Source organism: Barbus barbus (assembly GCF_936440315.1).
Source record: "Barbus barbus genome assembly, chromosome: 33".
Taxonomy (NCBI): domain Eukaryota; kingdom Metazoa; phylum Chordata; class Actinopteri; order Cypriniformes; family Cyprinidae; genus Barbus; species Barbus barbus.
In genome coordinates, this window is record NC_136761.1 from 14521552 (window position 1) to 14541800 (window position 20249).

A 20249-nucleotide genomic window follows, 5' to 3' on the forward strand; every position below is an offset into this window, starting at 1 on the left:
CTTCCAGCTTTCCTCTTTCTGAGCTGCATTTGACTGCACGCGTTCATGTCGGGTTATTACAATGACAATTTAAGCTGTTTAGCATCGGATATGCACACTGGGGACAGCATTGAGGAAATATTAAATGTCACCAGATCAGTGAACGGTTCAGATGCAGCCTGCCTCAATGTAGTATAATAGGTTTGTTTACACCGTTATGCATCATACTGTCTTTACATTGTTGAAAATATTTTGATAATTTAGCTGGTGACCCTAACCATATTCAGTACTGTTGGGACCAAGGCGGCTGTCGGCGACTGTATATTCAGTTGCTAATGCTAGTGACCTTGTTTTTGTTTGCAAAGACTCCACCTGGTGCTATGTGCTGTTCTACGGATAAAAATATCCTTAAGGGCCACACTGTCAATAGGGTCTCAAGGACAGTGCGGTGTGAGCACAGTTGGCACGGAGAACGCAATGACGCATGCTCTTAAATGCCCACAGTGAATGATCTATAGGTTGGCACGTGCCCTCGTGGTAGTTATACTGCTGACCCGGCTTAACATTGCATGATGCACAGAGACCTCATATTAACATAGCTGTCTGATCCTAAAGACGTGCCACATTTCCCTTTGTTCTTATTCTTTGCGGTATATTTTTGCAATGCAGACCAGTGATTTCTCTTTTGGATGCAGTACAGGGAATGTTGCCACACTTCTTGAGATAGACAAATAGCAGTAACACCCTCTTTAGAGAGCCACGCATGACCTCACGGGTCGCTTTGGCTGTCTAGTTGACAAATCACTTGAGGCTAATTAAAATGTGCAGACAACTTTTTTTTTTTTTTTTTTTTGCTAGTCTGAGTCTGTTTGCTTCCGATGCTATTTTTTTATTTATTTATTTTTTTTGCTTTTTTGGGCTTGGTGTGCTTCAGTCCACCTGTATAAGCTTATTTATGTAGAGTTTATGTATTTTTGTACATGTACGTGATTTTGCAATTTTGTAATGTTTTTTACAGTGTATAGTGAAATAGCCTATATATACAGTATGTGTGTGTGTTTATTTATTTATTTATTTATTTATTTGATACAATAAATAAAACAATGATTTTTGGAGTATAAGAAAATACCATTTCAGTTTTTCTACTTTAAAATTTCACTTTTAAATCAGTGTGTTACTTGCCGTTTATTTGTAATTGTATATGAAATTTACTAGCAATTTCTGAGTGAAATTTATTTCTATACGAGATGTTTTCAGTGTAGTGAATGGTGAATCTTCTATATATAATATATATGAAAGGTTAAAGCCAATAATACAAATGATAATATAATATATGGTTCGTAATGTATAACAGTTTATTTATCTGTTGTATGCAGTTTATGTAAATAAGCAACTTTGCATGGTCACACAGGACATTAATATAAATGATATTATAAAAAGTTAAATATTAAGAATACAAACATAATTTAATACATGTAATTTGTAATATAAACAGTAAAATTATTTTTCAAAGATTATAGAAGAAAATTCTATTCCAGGCTTTCTACTTCAAAATTGCATGTTTTACTTATCGTTTCTTTGTAATTAATTGTGGAATTTACTTGCAATTTTTGAGTGGAAATTGTTTCCACCTTTTTTTTTCAGTTGTGCTTATCTGTGTTTTATAAAACAGTATTGATGAATGGTGCAGACAGGTCTTCGTTTATCTATTTCACTTCGTAAGACCGACCCTTGCTTCATCATGTGTTTATCATCCCAGGAATCTCGATCATTCCCCACGGCCACAAGCTGCTCAGCCTTTCCTCTGTCATGGGATCTGTGTCCAATGGGCCCCCTGCCTTCATTTACCAGACCCGTGACAGAAAGAGGTCAGTTTTAGTGCTCAGCTTGGGTCAAGGCTGACCACCTTCTCAGCTATATGTGCATTGTTGAAGTGATTGTTAAACACCTCATGGCACATGAAAGGGGCAGATCTCCTTAAAGGCGTGGATACAGAGCTGAAAACTAAATAGCAACATATTTAGGGGAAACTGATTGTTTTCCTGACAGAAAAGACATTTTCAAACGTAACTTGTTGGAAAATAGCACCCTGTGTGTCATGTTGCATTATGGGGAGGAATCTGTACTGTTTAAATGGGAAGTTACAGGTATAGTTTGCTGTGCTGCGCTGGCTTTGTTTCCTGATATTGGGCCCTTTCACACCAAGAACGATAACTATAAAGATAACGATAAAGTAGGCGTGGGCGATATGACAAAAATCTTATATCACGATATGACTCATTTTATATCACGATATAGTTATTGTTTTTTCTTTTAAAAAGGATTTTATGATTTAAAGTCTTTTATACCATAGAAGTTTCATAATCCTTGTCACCAATGTCAATATCAAACTAATACAAACCCAAAACGAGACAAAAAACCCGTCAAGTAGTTTACTCTCTCTTAAGACCTAAATCACTGTGTTAATGAGGATACTTGCAAAGACAGGGATTCTGATGCATATAAGTGTTTATGTAATCGTTCAAAGCCAATAAAGCGGCAAAAAATGTGGGCTCCTCTCACACACAAACAGAGACGGTGCACGCGTATAGCTCTATTGTTTGTTTCAACGGCTTAAAATCGGTTGTATGAAACGATAGACTTTTTATTTCGTCCATCCGATATCGTCATATTGCACAACCCTACGATAAAGATATAGTTTTAAAAATCGTTTACAATATTAAAGAATAGCAGAGTCCACACCACAACTATAACGATAAATGCACAGAGAAACAATATAGTTGGAATCACTTTCAGAATGATTTTTTTTTCAGTTGATGAATGATAAAAACATTGACAGCCAATTAGAATCAATCTTGCTATGACAAGCTCGAGAATCTAAAGTGGAAGATGAGCATGCGCTTAGAATAAACAGACACTATCGTCTGCGGGTGTGGACGCTATTATTATGTTTATAGTTATCATTCTTGGTGTCAGCGGGCCATTTCACTTGCAACATTTATGGGATGTGATGTAATGTGATTTGGAAATCTGTCTTCGCTTTGTGTGTTAATCCTTGTGAAGGATGTGATACTGAAGACTGGAGTAATGGCTACTGAATATTCAGCTTTGCCATCACAGGAATAAATAACGTTTAAAATATATTAAAATATATATATTTTACACTATTACTGTTTTTACTGTGTTTTGATCAAATAAATGCAACCTTGGTGGGCATAGATTTATATATATTAATTTATATATATATATTTATATAATATAAATAATTCTATGCCCAACACTTCTTCACACAGGGCCATGTGGGTTTGGATTTTGTTTTCCCTTCATTTGCAACCCTGCATGTTGTGTTTACTTGTGTTATCTTTGATTAATATTTAAATTTGTTTGATGATCTGAAACATTAAAGTGTGACAAACATGCAATAAAATAAACAAATCAGGAAGGGGCCAACACTTTTTCACACCACTGTATGTATGTATGTGTGTATATGTATGTGTGTGTGTGTGTATATATATATATATATATATATATATGTATGTGTGTATGTGTATGTGTATGTGTATGTGTATGTGTATATGTGTATATGTGTATATGTGTATATGTATGTATGTGTATGTATGTATATGTATGTATGTATATGTATGTATGTATATGTATGTATGTATATGTATGTATGTATATGTATGTATGTATATGTATGTATGTATATGTATGTATATATAGAGAGAGATTGATAGATAGAGATTGATAGATAGATTGATAGATATAGATAGATATAGATTTATATATATATAGATTGATAGATATTGATAGAAAGAGATAGATTGATTGATTATATATCTATTACTTATTAGGTACAAATTGAGGCATGTATTTATTTATGTGATGGCAAATCTAAATTAAAAGCAGTCCTTACTCTAGTTCTCAGTGTCACACGATCCTTTAGAAATCATTATAGTATGTTGATTTGCTGCTCAAGAATCATTTCATCAATGTTGAAAACAGCTGCCTAATGGTATTGTGGAAACTGATATATTTCATGAATCGAAAGTTCAAAAGTACAGCTTTTATTTGAAGTAGAAATCTTGTGACATTATATAAATGTCTTTACTGTCACTTGATCAATTTAATGCATCTGTGCTGAATAATGTTTTTTTTTTTTTTTTTATATTACTGATTCCAAAGATTGAATTGGTAGTGTGTGTATTTTTAAGGTTTATAGAGCATGCTGTGAGCTTAGCAACATGCAAACAGCAAACTATTGAAATCAACTGTGAGTTGATGCTATTTTAAAATCAACGATGCCACTATATAATATTACTCCATTAAAACGTCCCTCTTTATGGTCATCGTAAATGAAGGTCATTGCAAGATGATGTTGATTATGTCTGCCTCGGTCACTTCTTTCTCCTTGGATGCGGTGTCTGGATTTTGATTAAACCATACAGATACCCGACAAACCACTCTTGAGCTGTGGTTTGGGACTCTTAAGTCTAGTTACCCTGCCAACAATACAATTCAGCCTAATGTAGGGCTGATTGTCCTGATGGTTTTTAGATGCCACCTGCTCAGGCAGCTGATCCCAGTACTGTTTATTGCTATAAAGGGAAATTATTGACTGATCATGTAGATACTTAGACTGCCGGTTGCCATGGTCACAGCGATGCCTTGAGTAGAATGTGAAGAGCCTCTTGACCCGTTCAAGATGCATCGTAATGGGTTGCATTCAAGATGTTGGGATACAAAGTTGAGAAGAGGCATTTTAAGTAGCAAAAGCAGCAAAACACTTCAGTTTATTTCTGCAGTCTCTATTTTGGACAGCCAGCATACATGCTATAACAGAATATGTGTATAAACAGCTGCGGTGTGCTGGCATGGCACAAAGGCTGATGGGAAAGTATTACCGTGATAAAATAAAAGCATGATATTTTTACAGGGAGTTATATATTATATTATTGGCTGCTTTGAGCTGCTTTCACTGATCTCCTGATTTTCTTTTGCAACATTAAAAGTCATTGACATCTCATTATTTAGTCATGTGGTTCCAAACTTTTTTCCGTGGAACTCAAAAAACAAAAACCTTTCAATCTGATATTCTTCTGAAGTTATATAATATTATATCTTACTATATCTACTAGTACTATATTTTACTATAATACAATGTAGTAAAATAAAAATGTATTTATTTTATTTGTTATACATGTTATATATTATATTATTATATTACTAAAATATTATGTTATTAATAAAATACTTTATATTTTATTCTTCTGAATCTATATACAGTATAGCTTAGTATTAATATAAAAATTTACTTTATTTTGTGTGTGTGTGTGTGTGTGTGTGAATTATGAACAATATTACTTTTGTAGGTAAACTATTCCTTGACCACTGTCTAATATGTTTCCAGTGCAAAAAAAAAAGTCACTCCACATTGAAGTAAAAATACATAATCCCGACACAAAAATAAAGACACAACAATCAGTCAGAAAATATTTGATTATTAATACAGAATTACATTGAGCATTATTTTGAACTGATTATATTTGTCCAGACTGAGTTTTCTGTTGCTTGTCATGGTTGGAAACCGATTTGGAAAAGATAGGGTCTCTGTTGTCATTCCCAAGGTCTTCTACTCATATTTGCTGCATTATATCTGAGCTTCTTTTGTGGTGTGTGCACAACACATGAAGTAGGCTGTACAGGTACAGTCTCATGGCTTTGTTCATAGAGTTGGGTGAAGGTTTGAGTCAAGGCTGCTGTTGTTTGCATAACTCACCGGTTTCATCACTGCTTTTCTACCTGGTCTCAGCGGTATTTGTCTCTCAGCTTGTTACCACAGCACCCTCTGACTCCCACGAGAGTTGCGTAAGCATCGAGGGCTGAGTGCCCTGGGCTTCACATATTGTGATTGAGAAAGTAGTCACAATGCTTAAAGAAAGGACAAACTGCGTGCAAAAACCTTGTGGCGTTTAACTCTGAACCTGGCATCTGTTGGAAAATTGTGCCAGAGGCTCAGCCTTTTATAAAAAAAAAAAAAAACTGGTAAAAGTGGTAAAAAAAAAAAGTGTTGTAGTGGTAATTCTCAGATCACCCTTGTGCTTTGTGTGTGTAAACAGAGCCCACGATGTGTGAATGATTCAGAACCAGCATCAAGACCGTTTGGTTATTATGGCAACAGTAAAATTGATGCTCTTGATTTTTTGTTTTTCCCCATGCCAGTATTGATTGTTTTTAATAGCATGCAATAAAAGGCATAACTGTGATATCTGATAGAACCTAAAACACTTAATGTATAATCAATAACCACAAACACTTTTTTTGTTGCATGATGCTAATGCTGAATAATGCTAGTCTTAAATATCATTATAAAATGTTATTTTATTATTATTTATATAATATTATATAATTAATAATCAATGTTTTGAAATTTTAGTAAAAATGTTAGTAGTTTTGTTATACGCCTTTTGCCATTTTCATTAATTTGTTTAATATTTATATGTATCTATTTTTATTTTTAGTCATTTTAGAACTTACACTTTTTTCCGTTTTTAATTAATTTATTTTTAAGTTCTGCACTGTTAAAAATAATAATAATAAACCATAATAACAACCATAATAATAATAATAATAATAATAATAAATCTACCAGGATATTATCCATTTATTTTAGACATTTTTGTTCACTCTAAAACACAACTCCAAAATTCTAAATGTAGGTAAAACTAAAATAAATAAATAATCAAGTGGAAAATTCCTTCATTTTAATACAGTACAGATGTATATCAATTAGCAATTTTTTTAAGAGTTTTAGTCGACAGCAACAATGTAAAATATTTCATGTCAGTCAAACAGAGCATAAAAGAGAAAGAAAATGCTCACTTACAGTATGTTTGTTCATTCATTCAGTTTTTGAATAAACGTAGGCATATATTAATTTCAACATTAAGATTTTACCACAGGTACAATCCTCTTATCACATGTAAGTATATTAGTTCAAAACTCTTCCTTCTCGTTGTTCATTTAGAGCAAACTTGTAGTGGTCTCATTATGAGCTCCTGGCAGAGCAGAGAAAATAAAGGAGGGAAAACTCCTCATGGGGACACTGGGACTGAAGAAATGGGGTTCTGCACATTCTTTCCATGTTGAATTTAGTAATATTTGAGGGGGTGAAAAAAGAAAGCCACAGTGGTCTGGTTGAGCTTCATTCCAGCCAGTAGAGGCTTTAAGAGGAGCCGAAAGAGCTGGACACAAATCCTTGAAATCTTACACCAGCCTGAAATCTAGTGGAGGATTTGTGTAGTGCACCTCAGCCAGAAGGTCCTTTGTCATTGTCACAATCTTATTGTTCTTTTTGTGCTGGCTAAAGCAAGCATAACTATTACTGATGCTCATATTTAGGGTTATGGATTTGGGCAAAACATTACGCATTAAAGTTACCATGTAAAATGCCACACCATTTGAGCTACAGATATGAGTGATGCCTGAAATGATTTAGCTTTGTGGAAGTGAAATGTGCTATTGCGTTTCTAAGCAGTCAGACTCAGTACACCCTAGAAACCACCCAGAAGACATGGTGTGCTTAAATCCACCCAAAATAACTTAGCAATTGCAATTTTACAATACTACTACTAATAATAAATGTTTTAAATAATTGTAATTATTTGCACTCATTTAGTAATAAATGATCAAATTATTATATAGATTAAATAAGATAACTTTGGGCATACATCTTTAAATTCTTATTTTTTTTAGTAGCATTATACTACTATAATAATATAAGAAAAGTATTGTATTTATACACAAGTACTTGAAAATTAAAAAAAAACAATTAAGCTCTTCTGTGCACTCATTTAGTAATAAAATTACTAAATGAGTAGGTGGGAAAAAGTCATTTTGGCATGTGTCATTATATTCTTATTTTATATAGTCTTATAATTCTTTAAAATATAAAAATCATATTTTTTTTTATAAACAAAATTATTAATACATTATTACTAAATTATTACCATTATTTATTTTTGGTTCTATTTGTGTTGTTTTTTTTTTTTTTTTACTACACTGCATAAAGTGTTGGTGGATATTATGAAAAAAAAAAAAATAATTATATATATATATATCTATCACACACACACATACAAACACATATATATATATATATATATAATTTATTTTTCATAATATCCACCAACACTTTATGCAGTGTAGTGCTTTTAACAGCAGGGGGTGACAAAACATAATTTAAGTAATTTTCTATTCTGCCTCTTTTGACACTGCGAAAGATTGAGGTCATCATTAGATTCAAGTGTAGTTTGTCCATGTGACCTTGCCCTTTGTATAAGTGTAAATTTAATAGGGTCACTCGCCCTCTTATAAACATAGAGCCTAAAAGACGGCGTTTAAGATGCTTTGTTGTTTTATCTGGTCTGGATCTGCATCTCAACATATTTAAAATATGAAAAAAATACTACCTATTCTGTTCTGGTCCAGTCTCACCTGACATGTGTTTTCTCTTTCTCTCATTTCAAATCTTATTTATCAAATAATCCTTTAGTCTTAATAGGAGAACAAGGAGGCAGAGGTTTACTTGTACTATATCAGAAGGCAAATGTTTGGCGAGCTGTGTGTTTGCATTTGTGTTCCTTGTCACACAGGGTCTCTCAGTTCATAATCAAGTGCATCTGTGTGCGAGCACAGAACTTCTTTTGTCCTCATCGCTATCCCAGCATGCCTTTAGTGAGCACAGTTCTGGCGTCAGTGAACTTGTGCGTGTGGAAGGGGACAGGGCCGCTGTGTGCTCATCCTTAGATGCATGGACACTGTGATGGGTTTGTCTGAAGAACCACTTATATCTCAAGCGAGACGCTCTCTGGTGAAAGGACCTATTTAGGGACCTGAGACTATTTGTTTAGTAGTGTCTTGCCAAGCCTGTTTGCAATATACTTCTATAAATTATATTTATTAAAAACTGGTTTGAAATGGGCAATAGTAATGGATCCAAGAGAAAAGTATTGTAAGGTCAGATGTAAATTTCAATAGCTTTAATCACAAATAAATGTACCGGTCGATCAGAATATAGTGTTTTTTTTTTTTCTTATTATCATCATTTATTTTTTATAATATGTTATTATTTGCTGTAGTAAAATTACATTTAAATGTTGCTCCCAGTCTTTCGGGATTACATTTTTGTTCTGTAACTGCATTTCTCCATGTGTTTCGCCAGTGCCATTTTCTGTAGCACTCTTTTCAGCGTGATATAAATGTCCTTTGCTGAGAATTGTGGGAGAGCGTGTGCTTTTACAGATGAATAGACTTTGATCTTTTCTCTTTCTTTCTCTTCTTACCTGCAGGACCTGGAGATCGTTTATTCCTACTTGCATGGAATGGAAGCGCTGTCCAATCTTCGGGAACACCAGCTGAGGTAAAACTGAAGGCAGGATTTGATAAATGGATGGAAAAAATGTTTTTGAGGTCAAGCAGGTGATGCATGAGTGCATGGGTTATGCATACAGATGCATGAAAGACAGTATTGCCGTATTTGTATTGATTCATTATTTTATTTTATTACAAAACTAGTAAAGATGTTTGTTGTTTTATAATTTGAATTATAAAATTATTGAATTATTCAATTATGAGACTATCTTTTTAATATCACTTTTGGAGTGCTATTTTTAGTTATTATTTTCTCTAGTGTAAATTTATTACTAATTTTATATTATTTTTTATTTTATTTTGTTGCACAACGTCAGATTGTAATATATGTATACTTTTTTTTTTTTTTGCTACGCATGTTAAAATATTTGTTGTTTTTATAATTTGTGAACAATTATTTTTTACTTTTTTTATAACAATTTTGGACTTTTAGTTGTTATCCACTAGTGTCAATATTTTATCAGTTCCATGTCTGTCTGTTTGTTGTTTTTTGTTTTGCAAGTTAAAGGGATATTTCAACCAAAAATGAAAATTCGGTCATTAATTACTCACCCTCATGTTGTTCCAAACCCAAAAGACCTTTGATCGTCTTCAGAACACAAATGAGATATTTTTGATGAAATCCGAGAGCTTTCTGACCCTGCATAGACAGCAATGCAACTACCATGTACAGGGCTTAGAAAGGTAGTAAGGACATTGTTAAAATAGTCCATGGTTCAACCGGTATTTTATGAAGCGAGAATACGAGAATACTTTTTGTGTGCAAAGAAAACAAAATGAGACTTTATTCAACAATTTCTTCTCTTCAATGTGAAAACCCCCAACTCCTGCGACAGCAGCATCACCCGCATGCATCGTGGCGAGTGGAAGACTGGCAGAAGAGAAAAATTGTTGAATGAACTCAAAATTTTAGTTTTCTTTGTGCACAAAAAGTATTCTTGTAGCTTCATAACATTACGGTTGAACCACTGATGTCACATGGACTATTTTAACAGTGTCTTACTACCTTATTGTGCCTTGAACATGTCAGTTACGTTGTTGTCTATGCAAGGTCAGAAAGATCTCGAATTTCATCAAAAATATCTTAATTTCTGTTCTGAAGATGAATGACGGTCTTATGGGTTTGGAACAAATTAAATACTAAGACATTCAGATTATTAATGGGGGTAATGATTTTAGTTTTGGCTTAAGGTATTTGCATTGTTGTCTGAACACTTAAATCGACCTTAAAATCACGTCATATACATAATTGGGACGTGAATATTTAAGGGGGAAAGGGAAGTGGTGTGTGGCCAAGTATGGTGACCCATACTCGGAATTTGTGCTCTGCATTTAACCAAGTGTACACACAGTAGTGAACATACACCCAAGATGTTTTGTAGTAGTGGGCAGCCATTGCTGCGGTGCCCGGGGAGCAGTTGGGGGTTCAGTGCCTTGATCAAGGGTCTCACCCTTGAGGGTGGAGAGAATGTTGGTTATTCACACCCCCACCTACAATCCCTGCCGGACCCGAGACTCGAACCCACAACCTTCGGGTTACAAGCCCAACTCTCAATCCATTAGGCCACGACTGACATAATACTTTGCTACTTGACCACAGTGTTCTAGAACATTCCAAACCCTACCTGACCCCTCCAACACCCCTTCAGTGGTCTGTACACATCCTCAGGAATGTGTCAGATGGACTTGGTTGACTTTCTATCCCCCAACCGAGCTGATCTTTAAGGAATGTCTTTTGTCAAAATGTCTTTTGTCAAAAATGTTTTTGTCCTTTGGAATGTTTTGTTCTGTGGCGATACATCCGAGTGTGCTTAAACAGCACTTCTGGCATAAACCAACACTGAAATATGTCATGCACAAACAGACTTTGGTTTTGTCCTTGCTGTTCTTAACAACAGGCAGCCTGTATTGTTTTTCTTTTGGAACACAATGCCAACCAGACCTGAATACCCACAAGACTTTTGGTCCTGAAATCCATTTTGGTTTCACAACACGATATTTCATAATCGCAGACAAAAATATGAGGTTCATTGCTTCTTTTGGATGCATTAAGTTTGGATATGCCACTGATTTATGGTTCTCTCTCTCTCTCTCGTCCTCTTTTTTTTCAGGATAATGTGTGAAACCGTCCGCTATGAAAGACATGAAGCCAACGAAGTGCTCTATTAGTGAGTAAAAACCATGCTTTCCATCCAATTTCCTTTTGTTTAAGCCATTATGCTTCTGTAAGCTTTTATAGGATGTGCAATGCATAACCACAAATAATCTTCAAAGACCGTGCCAATCCAGAAGCAATGATAAATATAGCCCGCTTTTGAGAAGACTTATCAAATTACAAAGGTGAGATGTGAACTCGCTGAAGCAAAAGTGTTATATTCAGCGCTGCATGAGCCTTCTGTTGTGTTATAATGAGTATTCTAGTATCTGAAAATTACATGAGGAATACAGGGTTTCTGGGTGATACACGCACAGCTATTGATCTACAACATCTAAGACACACTGACCCACTTTAGATTCGCCCTTCATCTGGCATGTGTGTTTTTAAAAAGTCCTTGCTTGTATCCTCTCGACACTGTTTGAAGTTTATGTTGGCTTTGTCTGATGCCAAACACTTCTTGCTTTTTTGGTCCTGTAGCCCAACACACACATGCTCAAACACACACACACACACACACACATGTGTATATATATATATATATATATATATATATATATATATATATATATATTCTCTTGGGTGGACCCAGACACTCCCCTCCAATTTCACACTCCTTTTTTCTTTTCTCCTGGAGGAAGATGAAGTGTGTGTGCGCTTCCCTGCGCGGGTCACTACCCCTTGGAACATCTCATTTACTCATTGTCTCTGATAGCATCTAGTCTTTTGTGCCCGAGTAAGAGTGGAGTTGCTGCCGTGAGCTGTTAATTACTGCTGCCAAATTAGGTCAGTTGATTCTATGTAATATTTGCTGGTGTTTCATTGAAATGGGCATATTAAATTAAAGTAGGTTTGTCTTCAAAACTCTTACATTTAGAATGCATTTTTAATTTATTTTGCAAAAAAAAAAAAAAGGTGCAAACTGCTGTCCCACAACCAAAAAACACATTTAAGTATTCAAATCTTAGATTTTTATTAAAGGGGTCATCGGATGCTAAATTAACTTTTCAATTTTTTTTGAACACAAATGTGTGTTGGAAGTGTGTGTACACACCCATCCTATAATGATAAAAATCCACCCAGTGTTTTTTTTTTTAAATCCCTATTTTAAAATCCCCTTTCTCAAATCAAGCTGTTCTGAGATTCCTGTCAGAATGACGTAGTTCTGTACAGGCCCCTCCCACGATAGTTGATTGATAAGGCTAGACCCGCCCTTAGTGAGCTGTCATCAGTCCTCCATTGTGTGGACTCTGGTGCAGGGGAAGACAAGATGTCTCCGATTGAGCGATTGAGGTGTTTTGTTGTTGGATGTAATAATGAATATAGTAGTCGTCATTTACTCCCGACATCTGAGCCGCTGAAGACACTAAGGATTAACGTTACTTTCGTTTTGAAGGGAATGCGCCGATCCCCGATCTGCCTAAATGTCTGTTCGCGCGAATCATTCGTGATCCAGCTTCACCTACAGAAGAAGTGAGTATAACGTTTTTTATGAAATCGCCTTTCCTAATGATGTACTAGTTAGCCAGTTTTGCGGCTAAAGTAAACAGTGCTTCTCATCACCCCACGGAAGAGAGGGGCGGGGTCAGCAGAGCTCATTAGCATTTAAAGCAACATGGACTAAAATGGCTTGCTAAAAACAGAGCTGATTTTGACAGGGTAAAAAAGGTGTTTTTTTACACTAACATTGAGAAATTTTAACCAAAGTATGTTATAGACTTTTTAGTAAGACCCCAAAGAATCATTAACTGGGCATTTGATGATGCCTTTAAGATCCTTCTATGAAACCCTCCATAATATTTAAAATATTAGTAAGCTGCTACCAAAGCATTACTGTCACTACCGAAAATGTCCTGTCACTACCGAAACAATGGGATGTTTTGTCAAAAATAAAGTATACTGAATAATCAACTAAGATGTAATGATTTTATTAATGATTATATTTTTGGTTCATCTAGTAGTTGTGGATTTGTATAACTGTGTGAGTCAGTCCTCCGTTTTAGGTGGCTGTTTTCATCCATACACTCTCAAACTCCCAGCGGCAGACTATTTAAGTACTAACACTCCACTGAGTCTGCTACACCAGCCTTGACGCTGTTCTTCAGCAACTCACTCCACTATTTTTTTTTTATTAGACAGCTCACTGTTTTAAAGCTCGGCACTAATAATAATCTTCAGACTTGTATGTGCTGCTGCTGGTTTCCCTCAGGAACAAACCACTCCCACCGCAACAGCCTCTGAACCGCTAGTGCCAAATACACAAACATCACGCTTTACCAAGTGCTATAAAGACACACTTTTTATGCTTTATTTTTGAGCAGGTTGGAAGGACAATAATATCACACTGGGGTTTCTAAAAATATTAGTGATAAAAGTTTTAATGTTTTTACTGAGACACATTAATTTCTGCTTTCTGTAAATAATATTTAAGCAGTGTTTAAATTTGTTAAACAAGTAGAAAACCTCGGGACTTTTTTCATGTTCATGCTAATTATGCTCTTGAAAAAGAATTAGACATTCACATCATAAATGAAGACATAATTATTCTATTTTATTGGATGACTAAAATAGATTGTTCTGTGATTTATATCAGAGTGGTAAATATAGTGCCAATTTTCTTTTTTAATGCAATACTTACCAGATGTGTGAACTTTTAAGATTTACGTGAAGAATTATATTTTTACATAACTTTATTGTTTGCTTTCAATTTCTCACAATACTATAAAGTTTGTTTATTTCCAGGATTAAATGAATGAAAATCAAATCATATTTATTTAAAAATATATATTTATTTAAATATGTATGTATACATATTACACTACTGGTTAAAAGTTAAGAATAATTAATTATTATTATAATGTTTTTTTTTTTTAAGAAGTCTCTTATGCTCACCAAAACTGCTTAATATGTTTGTGGAAACAGTGATCCATTCCCCCACCCCCCGAATACTTTGATGAATTGAAAGTTACAAAGAACCACATTTATTTGAAATAGAAAATGTTTAAAATCATAAATGTCTAAACTGTCACTTTTGATCAATTTAATGGGACCTTGCTAAATAAACGTGTTCATTTCAGAATAAAAAATAAATGTCTATTGAGCAGCAAATTTAAAATATGCTCATATAGAAAAGTTACTTTAAATTGTAACTATATTTCACAATATTACTGGTTTTACCATATGTATCAAATAAATGCAGCCTTGGTGATCATAAAAGACTTCATCCAAAGACTTTTATGACCCCCCCCACACACACACACACACAAAAAAATAAATAAAATAAAATAAAACATTGTAAAATGTAAAATCTATTGAAAATAATCAGTAGTTTAAAGAAAAATAAATGACTGATAAATAATTAGCCATTTAACCAATATTTCTTATTACTTCACCATCTCAGTGAGATTTATAGTAAGATGACTTTGAGTTCATCTGTGTTTTCACACTGTGGTAAGGCTGCTGTCATCCTGCCATCTGCACTGAACAGCCTCAATAGAAATAAAGCCCTATAAAAGCCTTTTATGTGTGTAAGAATAGCTGTTAACTTTGAGTACTCAGGCAACATTGACATAAAAGTGTGTCTGTATGTGAGTGTGTGCATGCAGGAGTGCTGCTCTGTAGTGGCATGGGTGATCCATCATTCTCTGCCCTGGTCTGATGCGCACACACACACACACACACACACACACACACACACACACACACACACACACACACACACACAGACAGAAACAGCTCAGCAGAAGGGTTCTCTCCTACAGTCATGGCCACCAGCCGGTATAGAGAAGGTTTCCCTCTCCCCATCACTCTCGCTGTATTCCTGCTGGGACTCCCATCAGAGATGCCGCTGGGCACAAACACACAGCCCAGACCAGAAATGCAGGCATATCAACACAGATAATTTTGCAAATTTTTGCAATGATAAAACCTTCATAATTCTACTCATTAAATATTACTGTAAGGATATCAGTAACTTTGCAATTAGACTAGCTCACTTAATTGTTCTATATTATTTTAGTTTTAGAATTTAATATTTTATGGCTGTCAAAGTTAACAGTTATAATTTAAATATTTAAGATGATTTAGTTTTCTTTATATCTAATGAAGGTCGTTGGAAACGTTTACAATTTAAAATATACTGTGAATATACTCGTTTCATGTTTTTTTTTCATTTCAGTTAACGTATATGTTTTTATTTACATTTTAATTTTTTTGTTCACACCCCACTGATGCCCTCACAAACTTTACCATGGCTTTTGGAAAATGCCATTAAAATGTAGTAATAGCTTCTGCTACAGTTAATAAAATACTGTATAATGTTAGCAGAAGCTTTCCAAGTTTACTATATAAATATTACAAATATTACAATTTCCTAATATGTGTCTGATAATTTTAACCTTAAACCAAGAATTTCCTTTTTTGGTTGAACAAAGATTAGCAGATAAATAACCCCCAAGGATGAATGCATGAAGTCCATATTCCTCTAAACCTTGCCCGACTTCCTGCTCTCGTTTCTGCTCCCCAGTCGTTCCTGAGGGGCTGCAGGCTGTTGCTGTGTGCTTGATGAGCATTTGATGAGCGTTGGAAGAGTGTTTCAGTGACCCAGTTCAGTCAGAGCTGCTCCGTTCATGGTGCAGAACATCCTCACGCTCTCCATCTCTCACCCTCCATCATTCCCGCTCTCTCCTTCTCTCTCTGCATTCTGCTGATTAATAATTGAGTGTTTCGTTTTTGTCTGCGCACGCTCGGGAAAAAACTATTAAAAGAGGGGAGCAGAAGCGGCAATGATGAAGGGAGGAATGTAGAAAGAGAACGAAAAAAGCAAGCAGCACTCGTGCTGCGTATGAGAGCAACCAGGAGCTGCCTCATTAGTCCTATAGAGACGTTGTAGCGAGTGTGTGTGTGTGTGTGTGTAGGATTTTCGTTTAAAGGGCAAACATCCAGAAGTTTGGAGAAGTGTTTTTTAACTTAGATGATGAGGAAGTCAATCTGTCAACAAATTTGCACTTTTTAAAAATGTTAGTTAATTAAATAAGGGAAATTGCATGTGGCTACTCAACAAATAAATATATGTGAATGTGAATTAGTTCAAATTATGGTTTTATCTGTATGTTATTCTAAATCTTTTGCTAAGAAAAGAAATTACCCATTACAATGTAGCCTACAATACGCAACAAGACGAATGCTGAAACTGTATTACAAAAATATAAACACGGAAGTTCTTGGATGTTATTTTTACTGCAATCAGAAACTGACACACAAGATGCCAGTAGTTGCGTTTGTATGAAATGTAAGCGCAACTCTGTAGTGTGATACGAGAGAAGCCGGTTTCTATTACTGAATGAGCATTCCGATGTACGGAGTTGCCATGGGTGACGGAGGAGATTAGGAAACAGAGTGGCCTTGGTTCCGGAAGTATTTTTCCCATAGCAATTTTCAAAAATTCTTTATTAAAAAATTATATGTCATGAACCAAACCAACCAGCTATGAGGTGATTAATGACATTACAAACTTTGATTTAAAGAAAAAAGTATTTGAAAATCGAAAATCTGAAAATTTGAAAATTAAAAAAATAATAATCATGAACTACAATCTCATGAAGCATTCGAAAAAATCTATTCATTTAAAATTGTTGATTGTGTATATATATAAAAAAACTTTTTGTTTATTGCAAAATATGTATGTTAAAAACCTGTATATATAGTTAACAAAATGTGAGAAGATTGAGTGCATTGTCATTTGTTGTTTCTGATTGGTAGGAGATTTTTTGCAGAATCATGGGTGATGTAGTTTTCAACTTTTAAACACAATAATGACCCAGAGAGGATTTTCTGTTCCTGACAACGTGAGTTAATGTTATCACACTGGACTAAAACTGAGTTACTGATTCACATATAGGGTCTAACAACTTCCCAAACATTTTCTGGTACTTTTTCCACCTTGTGGCCTGCAAAAATGTATTATGCATTTGTTGCTATATTATTACCAAATGTTACATTCATTTTTTGGAACTGATTAGTCTGAGCTTATGAAAGACTGAATCCAAGATTTGGTGTTAAAATGGCGTAAATGTGTAAAGGGTTGACATTTTTGACTGAGAACACCAAATTTGGTGAAGGATTTTTTAGCAAGCATATATCGATTAACAACCTTGTTCTGTTTTTAAATGTTTATAAGTATCATAAAAAATGGATTCCCCCATGGGGAAAATAAATAGGATTTTTCTGTCTGGAACCCGACTGTTGCACTCTATATGATTGACCAATCAGAATAGAGTATTCCAGTGAATCGTGTGATAAGAGGAAGATATACAAGAAATCTCAGTGCAGACAAAACATATTAAATCAAATGAAAAGCAAGTACAATAATGAGGTGTGCAGTCTAGTGTGATAGCTGGGTTGTGATAGCTGGGTTATTTGCTTCATGTTAGGAGTGTCTATCAGCTCATAAACCCCAGCACTGCTTTGGGCCTGTTATCTCACTGGAGTGTGTATCGGCTGTTCTGACTCCGTGATCAAGATGTCCGCTGCTCATTGGATTGCTCCTCTTTTCACATTTCCGCTTTTAACACTTACTGGAGAGGCAGACATGGAGCAGGGCTCGCTGGGAGCTAGAAGGACGTCTCTGGCGTCGACCCAGCATGCCTCGGAAGATGTCTAACGTTTCTGACTGCTCTGTGACCTGAAAAAAAGGAGTGTTAAGGGGGACTGTGTGTCAGTGTGTTATTTCCTGCACACACATAAATCAAGCAGTCACATTTCAACTGGCATCAATTACAAGAGGAAGAGAGATGGTGTGTGTTTCGCACTTGGCCGTTTGATCGCTCTGTCCACTGGTTTCCTCTGGGAATCTCTTTATTTCATCTTTTGTCTGTGCAAAGGACTGTATTGCAGAACAAAAATGATGACAGAATGTTTACATTAAGCATTGATGTTATGTGTGCCTGTGTCAGCTACTTCTACTCTAACCATACAGCAGACCACATGTTAGAAATAAGCATGTTTTGTTTCCTGTTGAAATCTGTGTGACATTTTTCTCTTTCTGTCTCATATAGTCCGGATGACATTGGCACGTGTTGGTACATTCTGCTTTCTGGGTCGGTCTTCATCAAAGAGTCCATGTTCCTGCCACGCTCCAGGTACGTCCCTTACCCGAATGCTTTTAAATATCAAACATTCACACTTAGAAATTAGAAAATGCACCCTGAACACCCTTTCAGTTAACCTGTTATGTATATTAAGCTTGTACCTTTCTTCTTTCTCCAAAAATTCTTACAACTGATTTGAAACATGAACATGATTTGTAAGTTATTTGGAAATGTAAAGCTCAATTATGAACAAAATATGTAACATTGAACCTTAAGAAGAGTAAATATCCATCTCTGTGCATGTCATCATCCTAGTTTGCCACTTAAATGGCCCAAGTGTAGATACGCACGTCAAAAAATGTGACTGGGACCAATTTACAATTTACTGGGACAAAATTTGCATCCAATGAAAATACCTTGAAAGAGCCACTATATATATATATATATATATATATATATATATATATATATATATATATATATATATATATATATATATATATATATATATATATATATATATATATATATAATATATATATATATATATATATATATATATATATATAAATTGTTTCACCCTCTTGTTATTTCAAACCAGTATGGTTTTGTTTCTTATGTGGAAGAGAAAAAGAGAAATTTTGAATGTCTTGGTCATTTTTCCCCAGAGGCATGATGGGTATTATCTTTAAGTTTCAAAAAGCACCATAAGCATATCATGTAAATATTTTTGTCCTGCTTCAGAAGATTTGAATATATGAGACAAACTGCATGGCCTACTTTTATATGTTTATAGTACAAACGTCTCATTATACTGTTGTAGTAAGGAAAGTCAAGTCGCCTTTATTTATGTAGTACAGTATAATACAGATTGTTTCTAATCTGCTTTACAGTAGTGAACTGGAAAATAACAGAATTAATGAGGCCAACTTCATCAACTATGAGACAAATCCTAATTCTGCTATTAAGCAGCTCTAAAAAGACAGTTGTGTTGTTACTCAACTCAAAACAATTGAATGTTGTATTGAACAATTGAATTCAATAACAGTATCAATTTTGTAAAATTTATCAGTTATGACACCATTCATCTCATGGGAAGTCATGAAGGTTTAAAACACAATAACGGTGAGTAAATGATGACAGAAGTTACATTTTTTGAGTGATCTATCTCTTTAATTTCTGACCCGGGCATGTAATCAGTTACCTAATGCAAACATCATAACTTTAGCAAGGCCCATATGCAAAAAAAGACTACCGTCATTAATGAGGATCAATATTTTGCTTGGCACACTATAATCTATCTGTAGCATAGAACTTGGTGTGACAGAAATTAAGGGTACATACAGAAAGAAACATCGACTGGGCGTAATTTAAAAGCATAGCAAGCCGCACAAAAACACTTGACAGAGATGCACTAGAATTGTCTTGCATTTGGGAATATGTCATTTTATCACCATGGCAATGAAAAAAGCAGGTCTCTCCCTCCCTTGCTTTCTCGTTTGGCTTCATGGAGATAGATGTGATGTGTTGCTCCTGTAATAGACTGTGACTCAGGCGTCCAGTGAATGAAAACCAACAGGACAGCGGTGCACTTC

General features: G+C 34.8%; 1 protein-coding gene across 1 annotated transcript in view; it reads left to right on the forward strand.

The window, feature by feature from the left end:
- Positions 1-20249, forward strand: part of LOC306853444 (rap guanine nucleotide exchange factor 2-like) — a 104202-nt gene that overhangs the window by 19239 nt on the left and 64714 nt on the right. The window contains exons 2-4 of the mRNA XM_079390864.1: positions 9330-9400; positions 11523-11579; positions 18622-18705. Of these exons, the coding sequence (XP_079246990.1) occupies positions 9330-9400; positions 11523-11579; positions 18622-18705 (212 nt within the window). The remainder of the gene's footprint in view (positions 1-9329; positions 9401-11522; positions 11580-18621; positions 18706-20249) is intronic.